Raw genomic sequence first — 14595 nt, 5'->3', positions numbered from 1 at the left:
ACTTGGGGCTTTGGGGGCTGCCAACCCCTTGGCCACAGGCAGGTGCTGTGGTCAGCCACAGATCCCCTCCCTGGCTGCTCGGGGATGCACTCGGGGATGCTGGGCTGTGCCTGAGCCAGCCTGGCTGAGCACGGTGCGCTGGCTCCAGAGGGCTTTGGGAACCTGGGATCACCAGGGCAGGGAGGAGAAACCCCAGGAGCTGCACCCCAGCCTCACCCTCCTGATCCAGAGCCATGGGGTGGCTGCAGTGACCCCAACCCATGGGGAAACCTCCTGGAGGGGCTTTCTCTGAGCTGGAGAACTGCGGGAGCTTCTCCTCCCCGTTTTTCACCCTGGAGTTGATTCTGCATCTCCCCTCCTGCCTCACACCACGGTCCTCGATCAGCAGCGAGGTCTCCCTCTCCTGGGGAATGGCACAGAGCCCGTGCCCTGCTCTGTCCCCATGTCCCTCTGCCATTGCCTGGCTGGGGTCACCTCAGCCCTCCCTGGCTGCAGCTGCTGGCACAGCTTCAGAGGGCTCTCCCTACCCCTTATCTCACAGCAGCCAAAATTCCAGCTACACAAAACCCAGCCACAGACTTATTCAAAACATTTATTAGTGTTTAAGGAAAATAATAGTGTGTGAAAGGTACAGAGCTTTGTCTAAAGCCATATGCATTTTCTTTATATACAAGCTTATTTGGCTGCAAACTCTACACGAGATAAAACTAGTACGTTTTTCTCCCAGAGATTTGGAATTAAGGACAGTTTGTCTTTTATTTATTTATTTCATTTTTATTTTTCTCCTTTTAGTTCAGCACTGTAAGTTAGGACAGCATTTTCCAGGGTTTACTGCTATCTTTTTTCCTGTAGGCGTTTTGCTTCTCTCGCAGTATTTTCATTCCAGAACAAGGCTCATTCCAGATGCAAAGCATAAAGGAAACATTCATACCTTGGCTTTTAAGCTAAACCTCCTTCATGAACAGCAAGTTCATAAGGAATGTTAATTAAAGCATCATACAGTATCTAAATGGACTTTTTTTTTCTCCTTTTTTTTTTTTATAAAGAATTAAGGCTATGTAGATGTCACAATAAAATAATCTCAGGTAAAACACACCCTATCTGTTAGATATGAAAGAAAGGTTTAACAATAAATAAATGATTTATGCTGTCAATAACATTATGGAACTGTATAAAACTATATTTACGCAGCTTTAAACATAAAAAAACCATACTAGTGGCATGAATATATACAACACAGGTCATGACATACGTTTAAATTATCATAGCCAGCAGTGTTCTTTTTTTTAAATGGGGACACTATAATAAATAGAAATGTTAAATATTTACAATAATAGCATATGTGGAATCAGTAGATGAACACATAAAATCTTCACACACAGAGGAAAAAAAAAATGATGCCTTATACAAAAAATCCCCTCCCACCCACAGCTTGTCCCCCCCCCTCCCCAATTTTCATTGACTAAACAAGGGGAATACACAATTTTCCCCACAGAACCAATGAATACAAATAAAACTGTATGCATGCTGAGGTGATATGTTGACTGAGACATTCAAAGATGTAGATCTCTGTTTGGTTCCCATTGATGAATCAAGACCTCTAATGACAGAGGGATCTTATTTTAGTTCAATGCAAGAACATTGGTAGCAAGTTGTTGTTTCTGGTTTGTGTTAGCTTTTTTTTTTAATTTTTTTTATTTTTTATTTTTTGTGCTAAAATGCTTGGATTGTCTTTTTGGTTTGAGCTTGTTCTTCGTGGTGGTTCTGTGCCACCAAGGGGGAGAGGACACTTGCAGGAAACCCACGGAGGCACATGCCAGAAACCTTCTTAGGGCACCACCAGCAGGATTTTGGAGCAGAGGAGGTGGCCAAGAGAGTCAGGCCCACGCCAGGGTGCTCTGTGGGGCAGCCTGGGTGTCCCAGGGGTGGCTGAGCTGTCACCAGCCCCACGGGGCAGAGGCCACACTCACTGCACCATCACCGTGGTCTTTGCTGCTACAGCACCTGGCCTGATCCCAGCTCTTCCCACTGAAACCAAATGAAAATTTCATCACAGAACTTTGCTGAAGTCGGGCAGGATCGAGGCCAGGTCTCTAAGCAAAGACCTGGTGATCACAGAGACACCTTTTCAACTCAACTGTCCCCTCTTGCCTCCTACGTGGTCGCTATTTAAAGCAGTGCCTCCAAGTTCTGCGGGTGGATCCCTGCATTAAACCCTGAATGTAGCTATTAGGAGCCGTGCTCACTTAGCAGGAACTGAAATCTGAGTTGGAAATTGTAGCCAAATTCCAACACCCTCCTCTCCTGTTTATGCAGCTCCTTCCCACCATGCAGCAAGACGTACGTTAGTTCATGGGTACGTTCTGTCTCTGCTGAACTGCCTTCCTGCCCCCACAGCTTTCCTCCCAAACTTTCCAAATGAGAAGGCTCCAATCCCCGGTGTGATTCCCACTTTCTAAGAAAACCTCCCTTTTTCCTCTAGAGGAAGCTGAGAGCTCACCCTCCTGTCCCTGTGGGTGCTGCAGCCTCCACTTCCAGTACAATATCTGGGAATATAGGATTGCAGAGCTGCAACCTGAGAATAACAATTGCATAGGGGGTAGGAGAGATATGGCCAAACATCTCATTCACACTTGAAACTGCTTAAAGACAATAAGCTCTTGACACTCTTCACCTTTACTAACTCGTTCTGTGGAGATTGGTTGTCGTTACCTGCACAAGAATTAAAAAACCCAAGTCAATCCCCTCTCCTTGTCTTTGGCATTTGGATAAACCAAGCTATAGGCAGGTTAGAGTGGGGCTCCACATCCCAGCAAACCACACCACACTGCTAAGGAGAGGCAGGCTTCTGATGGGCCTCCAATGCAGCCCTGAAAAGAACTAAATATATGGGGATTTATAGGGTCCTTTGCTGTCTGAGCCCACACCTGCCCCTTTAGGCTTGGGCTGTAAGGGTGGAAGACCTGTATCACTGAGGGGGCAGATGGAAGCAGAGAATATGCACAGGGTTTTCAGAGGCCCATGAGAATGCTTTTGGGGGTCCTCCACACCCTGTGCAAGTCTTAACAGTCACGTTGCCTTGTCTGGAAGCTGATTACTTGCCTTTGAAGTGACTGGGTATGGTTCTGTGATCAGCAAGTGTCAAGTTATGCAGTTGTTAAAAACTAACAGGGGGCACTTAAAACCAGGCAGCGTCGCCCAGGTGGGAACAATGGCTCAGAAGTTACTTCAGAGAAAGTGGTGGAGCTCCAGACCACATGGTTCCTGTGCCAGAGACGGGGCAGCTCCTTCATTAGAGAGCTTCACACAGAGAGCCCTGAGCTCTGGCGTTCCCAGCCACAGGCAGAAACCAAATCCCCCTGGAATTCAGCCATCTGCTGTGAGGCCGTGCCCTGAACCTTTGGAGGTGCTAAGCCACAAGCAGCCACATGCAGCCTGGCAGAGCCCGCTTGGAACCTTCTCCCCTGCCAAGGAGACCAAAGGGAAAAAAAAAAAACCCCAAATGAAAAAAAAAACAAAAAACCCCAACAAAAACCCCAAAACCAAACCCAACCCAACAAGATCCTAAATTTCAGATGATGTCCATTTCATTAAAAAAAAAAAAAAAAAAGGGGGAAAGAATTTAGCCGGAGACATTTTGCCACCCGAGCGCCGAGTTTGCTGGATCGATAACCCATTGCCACTGCTCTCCCTTTGCTACTATATACACACTGATGCCGAGGTCCATAGATATCTTGCAATGCCCTGTGCTTGACCTCTGAATGGGAAATGCTTTGGAATGTCCATAGACAGGAGGATGGAACTCAAGGGAGGAGGTTTAAGGGGGGGAAGGGGGAGCTGGTGCCTCTTTTCACCTCCGGATGTCGGCGAAGTCGGACAGTTCGTCTGCCCGGTCCAGGATCCCGTGGGCCCCTTTGGGACCGTGGCCCCCAGCTTTGACCCGGGCGTTGGAGTGGCCCTTGGTACCTCTCTCTGCCTTGGCTGCTCGTGGGCTCTCCCTGTGCTCGGGGTCAGCGTGGGCCACCATGTCCCCACGGCCAGCACCGGCCCTGCTGCCTTCCCCCACCTTCCTGTCGGCTCCCAGGACGGCGTCCCCGTGCACGGCCGAGGTGCAGAAGCTCAGGATGGAGCAGAGGCTTCCCCAGTTCTGTTCGCACTGGGCCTGGACGCTCCTCGTTATTGCCTTTTTCACCTCCTCGCCGCAGGTGAGCAGGATGTTCACTAGGTCAACGTAAGGCCTGGAGGGAAAGGGGAGCAGTGAGAGAAAAGTTAAAAATCCACCCCAGGGAATCAGTGAGGAATCTGCCTCACCCTCCCTGGGCACAGCAAATCCAGTGGTGTGAGTCCCTGGCACCCCCTGACTCAGCAGCAATTCTGCCCACGTTAATTATGGAAAATCCCATATTCTAATCAGGCATTTCGCTGCAGGAAATGCACGGTGGCATCCTGTCAAAGCCTCTCTGGATTGATCTGGCTTGCTCTCCCCCTGGAGATACTCTGGGAGAACTGGAATGTTCAGCAGAGAACAGATGAGCTCTTGCTTGGCAAGTGGAAGAACTGTCTCACACTTTCTGCCTCCATCTCTTTCCATACCCTCCCATCTTTGTCACTCAGGACACCAGGCAAAGGACACTTGCTCCTGCCCAGAGCCTTCAGCTTCCCCAAGCAGGCTCTGCCTCTGGGTGAATGGCAGCTACAGAGCATTCACCAGCCCCCAGTCTGCGAGAGGGAGGCATTTTCTCACTCAGCTAGAGAGTCTCTGGCTTTCCTCATCATCTCTGGAGCACTGGGTGTTGATCTCCATCACAGGCAAGATCCTATCTGGACCCAGGATCTGCCTGAACAGAGCTCAGACAAATGGAATCCACTTTGGTGGCACTTTTTTCTTCCCACACTAAGTTTTATTTCTTCATTTCCTTACAGAGCTTTCAGTATCCACCTTTTCCCAGCCAAACAAGGCCTCAAAACATGCCCTGGCTGAATCCCCTCTGCGCTTCCCACCCACCCCTGAGTGTCCCCAAGGCACCAGCAGCTCGAGCACAGGCACTTGGGCTTCTCAGCCACAGGTCACCGAGTGCAGCAATTTTAAAATACTTGTGGTCACAAGTTTTGTGGGTCAATATTGATGTTGTCTATTGACACAACTGCTCAGCTGCTTGCAGGCCCAGAAGGACGTGCTTAAAAATCTTCCATGGCAGGAACCAGCCACAGCACAAGGGGAAAGCTGCCCGAGGTCAGCAGTCCTGGCTGTGTGGGGTGGGTGGTGGGGCTGCCCCTCCTGGGCACCCCATCCAGCAGCTCTGCTGCCTGTGGACAAGTCTAAATCTCTTCTCATTAACGTTAAGACAGAAGAGATGAGGAAAACCAACAGATTATCCTCAGTGTCTAACTCTACCAACCACTTAAACTCATTTTGAATCGCTAATCTTGGAGAGCCACCTATTCCCCCTATCTCAAAATATTTCCCATGGTTGGATTGTTCCTACTGCTCAAAAAAAAAAAAAAAAAAAAAGTTACTTGGAATGCAGCAGGGACCAATCTGCCAAGGCCTGTCACCACTTCCACCATAGCAAATCAGCCTGACCCCCACAGCTGACTCAGGAGGAGGCTTCGCTGCCCGACCGCGTTCCGAACACTCATCGGGAGAGAACAGCCAGAGCAAAACAGAGAACAAGCCTGAGAGCTGCCACTTGCTTCTCTGCTCTTAGGTTTTTGTTTTAAATGTAAAGCAGGAGATAAGAGAGAGCTGAGCACGTTGCATACAAAGTGATCCAGCAAAAGGACATAAACCTCCATCCCTCCCAAGAAATGAGTCCTTGAAATTGGGCATAACCTTTGCAGAAATCTTGGTAAGAAAAAAGGTTGCTGGTATGACTAAAAAGTGGCTCAGCTGCCAAATATTTCAGGTATTCAGAGCCTGCCAGAGCCCTGCGGATTAATACTGGCCCATTTCTCCTTGCCTGTTTTACTTTCTGCATTTCAGCCGGCCTGACCAGAGTACCTGAACTGAGCACAAGGCTGCAAGTCAGCAGACGTGATTTTATTTCCAGCTCTGCCACACTTGCCTATTGATCTCGAACAAGTTCCTTAGTTCAAGAGCTTCAGAGATGGCCTCTAAATTTAGGGGAGGGGAGGAGGCTGGCTGGTTCTATTTGGGGAGTCCCGCATAGGAGAGCCGAGCTCCCACTCCGGGAGATGCTGGAGTGTAGGAAGCGCTAAATGAGATCATGCAAATTATAGGTGTTCAGCTGAATGACCCTCTCTTCTCCAACCAACAACCCCCCAGCTCAGCTCCCCAGAAATAAGCAGCTGCCTCTGAGCATTCCTGCTTGAGCCTGTTCATAAAATAGGGATAACTCACTCCTCCTCGGACAGGCTTTTGGCTCGCACAGTTCTTTTCATCCCCAAATGATGGGGGGGTTAATTGGTGCCAAGTACCCAATTTATAGCTGCTGACACAGCCCAGGCAGTGCCCAGAGAGGTGCTGCTGGGCAGGATGGAGCCCTGCTGCCCTTCTCCCTCAGCCAGCAGGATGCTGCCCATGGCCCTGGGCACAGCAGCTCTGCCCCCAGCCATGCCTTTGATCCCAGCCTCAGGAATGTCCAGGGAAAGGGCTTTGCTTTCAGGCCACCATGTCCAGCTGGAACAAACCACAGCACAGGATTTATGGGAGTGAATTGGCATTGAAACATCTCTCTGCAACTGCAGCTGAAATATTAGTGGGGGGTGGTTTTCAGCACTAAGGGAATCAGAGCACAGCTCTTTTGGGTAGTGAGGAAAATAAAATGCAAGGCTAAAATTCCCAAAGAAGTGATTCTGCAAAAAATTTTGTCTCTCGTGACTGCTGGGATTTGAGTTTCTGTGCTAATATCAAGGCACAGAGGTGTGGTAGGAAGATGCTCTAAGGTTAAGCCTGATGCCAGGCTGTGGCTCAGCCTCCTTGTTTCAGGAGTGAGATGTTCACCTGCAAGAAAAACAGGCTCTGATTTTTGCATTTGTGCACAAAGAGTCAGTACAAACAGCTTGTGCTTGGTTTGTTGCTGTCATGTAGCAGCTTTGATCAATTCCAAGTAGGATTTGTGCCTGCCATTCCTTGGAGGACAGCTGTGCTTCCAGTCAGAGGAATGAAGTCCTCAAAAATCTGACTTGTGCCTTCATTTTGTACAACCCCATGTTTTATTAAAAAGCATCTGAGATTAATAAAGGATAAGATGAATGGGAGATTACCTGGGGGACTGCAGCTCTTTCAGGGACAATTAACTACAAGACATTTCAAAGTATGTATTTAAAGAAGAAATTATCATCTTGCTGACAACTTTGCATAAACCTTCTCTCCCCTTCTCTAGTTGTCACCTCTAACAGGATACTGAGGTCAAAATGATGCCTTTGAGCCCAGAAAACAAAAAAAGCATTGTGAGATGCCTCTGGAAATGGCAGACACCCATGGTGTATTTGCCAGAGCACCAAGGGGACTGGCACATCCAACTCCAACTCATTTCACCTCCTTGCACAGCCACATCTCACCCCTGGTACACAAACCTCAAGGGGCCCTGCAAAGAGAGCTCTACCTTGGTGCTGTACATGGGAAAACAAGAGGTGCTTAAGGCCAGGAGGAGGTGAAACAGCTCTTGGGCAGATGCACAGCCCACTGGCACTCCTGGAAGGAGCTCCCACGCTCTGACTGCACCAGCACAGAGGCACTTACTCGTGCTGCAGCAGGTCTTTGAAGTGAATCATCTCCACAATGACCTGGACGTTCTCCTTGGCAGCAGAGCAGAGGTCATGCTTCAGGTAGCACTCCCGCTGTAACTGGAACACCATCTCTTTAATGGCAGGGCACTTACGGCTGATGCAGCTGAATTTATGCCTCAAGGCATGAGCCTTACACTTCAGAGCGTCTTTAATGAAGGATTTTCCCTGAGAAGGAAAGAAATGGAGTAGGTCTGTATTTTTGTCCATTAAGCACAGCAGCTGATTTATGCCCAGCCAGCTGCTTCTCTGCAGGACAATGTCAAGGGTTATTACAGAGCTAAGGATATCACTGCATGGCTTTCCCCTTCTTCTCTGTTTCCCTGCCCTTAAAGACCCTGCCAAGTCACCCAGCTTTGCTGTCCCAGTGCACTGAAACACCCAGGGCTTCCTCACTGCTACTCTGAGGTTCCTCTGCCCCAACAGCTGATTAGTACTGGCCCAACGAGGGAAAGAGCAAATGTAAGCACCTTGAAGTAATTCAGTGCTGGAGTTACTGGATTAATTTGCTTCCAGGGTGGCAGAACAGCAGGTTCACACAAAGGAGAGGGCATCCTGCCATGCTGAGCTCCTCAGGACCACAAGCAGATACCATTCAGTAACTGCAGGGTTTTTTTTTTTATTATTATTATTTTTAAATTAGTTTACAAACTCAGAAACATGTATGGATGTTCTATGTGCACCTGCCCTATTCCCCAGCTATTGATATTTTCTTTCTCAGAGAGGGACTCAAATCAGCACTAATAATAATAATAATAATAATCATGATCACCATGATCCTACAGTGTCTTCATGCCTGTTGCAGGAAATTCTAAGCGAGATGAAGAAAATCACACCAAGAAGCTAAAAAATAAGGTGGAGGAAAGCTGCTTTAGCAGCATCTCTTTAACCACTGTGACTCCTTCACTCAGTTGCTTGGTGGGCATCAAACCTACCCCTTCCTTCCCTCTTTTCTTGGACCCTGCAGCTACAGCTCTGCTCAGACTCCCTGTGCCCTGCTGAGAACAGGCCCATGGAAGGAAGGCAATGCCTCCCCCTCTTCATCAGCCTCAGATTCTTCATGCAGGTGCTCCATGAAGACCAAAGCCTTGCTCCCCTTTATCCAAGAGTCCACTGCTCCAGCTCCACTGACACTAAGTAAGATTCACCCAGACCTGCAAGCAGATGTTGTTCCCAAATTGTTTCAAGCCAGAAATGTTTCTTGCTCATCAAAGAGCTGCTTCACCCCTTTCTGTTTCCCATACCAAAGGCACTCCCTTGCCCTTCCCTCTAGGAACAAACACACACAGAGCACAGTAGGCAAATAGGGGTGAAAAAGAGAATTCTTATATAAACCCAAACTGACATCAATTCTCAGGTTCCAGAGCAGAAAATGGCCAGTGTTAGTCTTGTCATTTAATGCAGCTTGAAATAACTGGGGATGATACAGAGAGGAGCTGTGAAAAACCATGTCACAGCAGAGGCTAAAGTCACCTTCATGTTAAATAAAGCTCCAGGGGTTTAACTCTCCTGCTCTGCACTGGGGACAGGCTGGGTGTGAGACAGGCTGTGTTTGATGAGCAGTACCTGGGGATCTGGCATCAATGGCTGCTCTCAGCCTCCATAGGCACCATTCCCTGCCTTCCCAACTTTCCTTCCCTACTCCTTTGGTCAGCTCTGTCCACTGACAGAAATATTCTGCAAAAATAAACAAGTGTTTTCTAGAAGCCACTTGGAAATTAAGTTGAAGGTTTTCAGATACCCACAAAAGCAGCAATTCCCATTTTAATGAGTAGCCAGGCCCTTGGTACATCCTTGAGCATTTGAACCTAAATCTCCAACACTCCAAAAAAGTGCTCTCTACTACTGGGTGGTCCCAGCACCCCTCATGGGACAGGCTGGATCCTGAGGACAGCTCTACTTTGTGCCACACTTTCAGCAGTGCCATGTAGCTGGTGCTTTTAGTCAAGTTATCCTGGAAGCCGCCTGGTCCGGCCAAATGCCGCTGGCCTGTCGGAATGTTCCCTTCCCTCCACTCTGGAATGGGAGAGGAGGTTTACAGGACATAATAACAGGATGGCTCAATGATGCATAAATGGTCTGGGGAGCAAATGAAGGAGACAAACTTAATGCCACATACCATGGAAGTAACGTATTTTAACGTCAGTGCTCAAACCCAAGGCTTGCTTGGGTACAGCGGCTTTAGGAGGTTGCCTGGGCTGGTTGTGTGCAAGTCTTGAGGGCCAACTTTAGTAACTGTTGGGAAATACTGAAATAATTCTAAGTGAATTGGGAGCCCAAGTTGCACCTCACAGTCAGCTTTGACATGGCGTAGAGGCTTAAGCCACCCAGGTTTCTTAAACCCATGTTTGGCTCCGTGAAGGGTTCTGCTGGAGTTATCCTGGGTACAGGAGGTGGAAGGGATCCAGGGAGCTGCAGCTACAGCCAGCCTGGCTCCTAGGACAGGTTGCTGCTTTATTACTGTCCTGAGGTCCTGATTCTGAACCTTTCAGCCAAAGAATTCCTAGCGAATTAGTGAATCACGGCAAGCAGACTGGCTCTGGGAATGTTTTGGTGCAAGGATGTGTTAAGGAGCTGCAGTACATGCCAAGTGTGTGTTAGAAGCAAGCAGACAGGTAGGACATCCCCCCATGTTACCTGGGCATCGAATTTTCCAGCGTTGTGTAGGAATGTCATGCAGATCTCGTGTAAGCCTCGGATCTCGCAGGAATTGTTCTCAAAGCATTCAAACACTCCACATCCCACATCGCCAGCATTGACCAGGCAGTGCTGGATTTCAGCTAAAACGAGTATTGGTTAGAGTTAATTTGGAGAACTCTTCACAGGAACTGGTGGTGGGTAGAGAGACAAGAGTTGTTTTGCTACCAACATCAGTTTGAGAGAAAAATGCGTGACAATGGTTAATCGTGCCCGGTTTTTTTCAGGAATTAGGCCAAAACTTGGGTGTATTACATTATGAAAGTGATATCCAAGAAAGAAATGCCAAATCCACTATGCTTACGTCAAATTATTTCACTTGAGAACTGTCTCATGCTCCTGAATTCCTCAGGAGCAAAAGACAGGCGTGATTTTTGCTCTCTGGCTTGTGCAAAGCCCCCCCAGCAAATTTAAGTGCCAAAACGAGAAGCCCAGGACCCAGCCGCCAAAATTTTTCATTTTTGGTACTTTGAGCAAGTTTCTGGTCATTTAGCACAACATTTTTTGCAGACCATTGGGTTTTGCCAGTCAGGATGTCTCTCAATTTAATGGCAAAGCTCCCACTGATAGGTAAAGTCCTTTGCACCAGGAGTTGTATGAAAATGCAACTGTGTGCTCAGCTGTGCAGAAATTAATAGAAAATATTTATATTTCTATGTGTGGTACATAAAATAGATGTACTGGAGCTAGCAGGTACATATGTGTTTATTCTGCCCTTTCAGATGTTATGTAATACTGCAAAAAATGCTGTCTAATACTCACTTTCAAAAAAAAAAAACAACTCAAAACCAAACCAACCCCACCAACCCAAAAATCTAATTCTTAACATGACAGCTTCTGGTCCTTTAAAAAAAATGGATGTAGTAGTACTGCCAGAGGGAAGGTGGCTGCTCAAAAAGCCTGGGGATAAAGTTAAACAGGGGCAGCTTTTAGACCAGAACTGAGGATGCTAAGAATTCCCGTACTCTGTGCCCTGTGGTACCTTTAATTAAAGTTCGCCCTTGGGAGCCAGCCTAATCCCCCTGGAACCGCAGCGTGTTTCAGCCATCCCCAACCTCCCCCTCTGCCATGCGGTCCATTTGCAAGTCTTTACAGCAACTTTCGGTCTAATTTCCACCCGCTGCAAGGCAGAGCGAGGAGCCGCGGATGGAAACGCGGAGCCTGCCGGAGTTCTCACGACCCCCCCGCAACCCGCTCAAACCCAAATCACCGCCGCCGCACTTTTTTTTGGGTTTTTCCCCCCCACCTTTGATTTTTTTCCCCTTCTACCTGCCCTGAAGTGCATCTGGGGGTGGCACAGGGGTGGGATGCAGGGGTTGTCGGAGGCACAGAGGGAAAGCTGGGGGGGAAGGGGCACCGGACCCCTTTGTGGAGCGCTGCGGAGCGCGGAGCCGGGCGCGCTCGGGGCCGGGAGCGCGGCTCGCTCTGGTGCTTGTGTTGGCATCCGGATGCAAACCCTTCGCCGGATCACATGTCCTGGCTCCAGCGTGCTGAGAACTGCACAGTGCCGTGATTCACATGTGGCAGTCCCTAATGGGCATTCGTGCATTCCTGCTCGTGTGTGTTTAAACACGTCTCGCAGCACGGAGAGTGTTAAAAAAAAAAAAAAAAAAAGAAAAAAGAAAAAAAAAAAGGGGGAAAAGGCGGGGGGGGGGGGGGGGGCGGGATGAAGGAGGGGGGGAAGGGAAGCGTCTGGATCCCGCGCTCTCTCTTTGCACGGCTGGGAAGCGATCCAGCCAAGCGCACGCCCCAACTCTCTCTTCCTAGGCAGATAATGCCCGGGGGAGGGAGCGCGGGGGGCGGGAGAGGAGGAGAGAAACCCCCGGCCCGTTGCATCATTGCCCGGCTCCCTCCGGAGGAGGCAGAGCCCCGGACCCTCCCGGCTGCCCCCGGCCCTTCACCCGCTTCCCAACGCTGCGCCGAGAAAGTTTTTCCTCCCCGGGCTCGCAGCATCTCCGCGGGGCTCCGGCCGCGCTGCGAGCCGGGCGCGGGGCCGCGGCTGGGCACGGGCAACACGTGCTTGGCAGAGCCGGGCTTTAAAGGTAATTAGGAGCGAGCTCCGATTTCCTGCGATGATTTACGCCTGACAGTCGGACAGCGAAATAAAACGCCTGTCATAACTCGACGCGGCTGCAGCAGCAGCAGCCGAAGCAGCAGCAGCAGCAGCGAGGGGAGGGGGACACGCAGAGGCCAGCCCGGTGCCCCCCCCGCCGTACCTGTGTTCTGCAGGGACAGGCGCCCCTTCTGCTGCGGGGTCCTGTCCTGCGGCCCCTCCGGCGGGTGCGTGGCCTCAGTGCCCGCGGCCGCCCGGGCGCTGGCCAGCAGCAGGGCCAGCAGCAGCGCCGGGGCCAGCAGCAGCTTTCCGCCGAGCTCCGCGCACATGGTCGCGCCTTCCCCCCGCCGCCGCCGCCGCCGCCGCCGCCGCCGCCGCGTCCTCCCCCGCGGGGTGCCGCACCCGGGCCCAGCGCGCTGCTCGCCGCGGCCCCGCGAACCGCATGTGCCCGGCGCGGCGGCGAGCGCGGAGTGGCGGCGGCGGCGCCGGAGGGAGCCTCAAATATCCCCGCCGAGCCCCGGTGTCACTCGCATGAGGGAGCCGAGCAGGTGTCGCTCCGCGCCGCGGCCAATGGCAGCCGCCGCCCCGCTCCGCCCGCCCGCCGGGGGCCGGCCCTGCCCCGCCGGCAGGTTGCAGCCGCCCGCCCCCCGCCCCACCCGCGCCGCGCCGGGGGATGGGGGTGCCGGGGGATGGGGGGTGCGGGGAGAGGGAGGGATACCAGGAAGAAAAAAAAAAAAATTAAAAAAAAAAAGGTGAAAAAGCGGGATTTTGACACGCTTGGGAGGGAGGCGGCAGCCAGCGGACGGTGCCCCCCACCCCCTCCCCGGGCAACTTCGGGGCGCTCCAGCCGCGCTGGCCTTGCGAGAGGAGCAGCGGGGTGCCCGTGCCCGGAGCCGGCTGCCAGCGCCGGCCGTCCTGCGGCACTGCCGCCTCATGGCAAGACTTGATTTCAAAGAAAAAAAAAAATTCCCTTTCCGAAACAGCTATTGCAATGACTTTCTTGGAAACCTTCCACTCCTTTCTCCACCCCCCCCCCCCCCCCCGAGATTTTGTACTCTGCTTGCTGCGAGGGGATTTGGGCCAAATACATCACTAGAGGGGGGAAAGTGGTACCCTGGGTGCACACCCGGATGGGCGAACAGGGACAGGCGCTGCTTTCCCGGGGGAGAGAACCCCCTCAGACCGTGGGGAGAGCATCACCCCTGCCACCCCCCCAGCAGCTCTGGCTGCTCCCTTTTGTCCGGTAGCTGGATCGGGGTGGGGGACACACACACACACACACACACACACACAGAGACACACCACAGCACGACGTAGGAAAATCCGTAGCAGGTGATGAGAAGTGCCGCGCTGGCTGGGGAGGGGCGAGCGTGTCTCCCCTTGCCCTGCCGTAATGCACATCAGATGTTTCATCAGACCCCGCCGGCCCCATGCGGTCCTGCCGCCCCCTCCCCTGCAGCCCCCGAGCCCCCGGCAGGGCCGGGGCGCGCTGTGCCGTGCCGGGGGCGGGGGTCCCGCCGGGGGGGCGCAGCTAGGAATGTCTCCAGCTGCTGCTGCCGCCCGCTTCCTCACAGCTGTCAAAATGCACTTGAGGAAATCCACTCACACCTCCCCGAGCAAGGGTCTCCTCGGCGGGACGTGACACCGCGCCGCAGGACCATGGCTCCACGGCTACGCACCAGCAGGCACGTCCTGACACCCCCTCGCAGCCCCCAGGCAGCCCCGGCCTCCCCCGGTTTTGTCTCAGGCCCACGGGGTTTGTGTGCCGGGGCTGAGCCCTGCGAAGTTTTATTTTAATTTTTTTATTTTTTTTTTTTTTTAATCCTTGCGGAGGGTTTGACATCGCAGCGTCTTTTTTAAGGTTGAAATTCTTAGCGGCGGTGCCAAGCTCGTGTGGAAATTCCCTTTTATCAACATGCTGCTGCCTTCGGAACTGCAACTTGCAGCTTTCCTCTAAGGAGCTGGCTGTGCCAGTGAGGATGGCTGCAAAGCCCCCGTGCCCCTGGGATGGGCTCTGCCCTTTCTGACAGCAGGGCTATTAAAGGAATAGGTTTTTCTTCTTATTTGTACCTCACCTGGAGTGCCTGGCCCTTCTT

General features: G+C 51.6%; 1 protein-coding gene across 1 annotated transcript; it reads right to left on the bottom strand.

Annotated features, from left to right (window-relative positions):
* Positions 1-576: 576 nt before the first annotated feature.
* STC2 (stanniocalcin 2) lies at positions 577-13049 on the bottom strand. The gene is made up of 4 exons (XM_071443582.1): positions 12663-13049; positions 10387-10529; positions 7706-7917; positions 577-4238 (listed from the first exon to the last, which is right to left on the bottom strand). Exons 1-4 carry the CDS (start codon positions 12826-12828, stop codon positions 3851-3853), a joined length of 909 nt encoding a protein of 302 aa, XP_071299683.1. The 5' UTR covers positions 12829-13049; the 3' UTR covers positions 577-3850.
* Between the last annotated feature and the right edge of the window lie 1546 nt (positions 13050-14595).

This window comes from Agelaius tricolor, unplaced genomic scaffold (genome assembly GCF_023055355.1).
Source record: "Agelaius tricolor isolate 1412-34295 unplaced genomic scaffold, bAgeTri1.0.p SCAF_18, whole genome shotgun sequence".
NCBI lineage: Eukaryota > Metazoa > Chordata > Aves > Passeriformes > Icteridae > Agelaius > Agelaius tricolor.
This window is presented reverse-complemented; position numbering and strand designations above follow the sequence as displayed.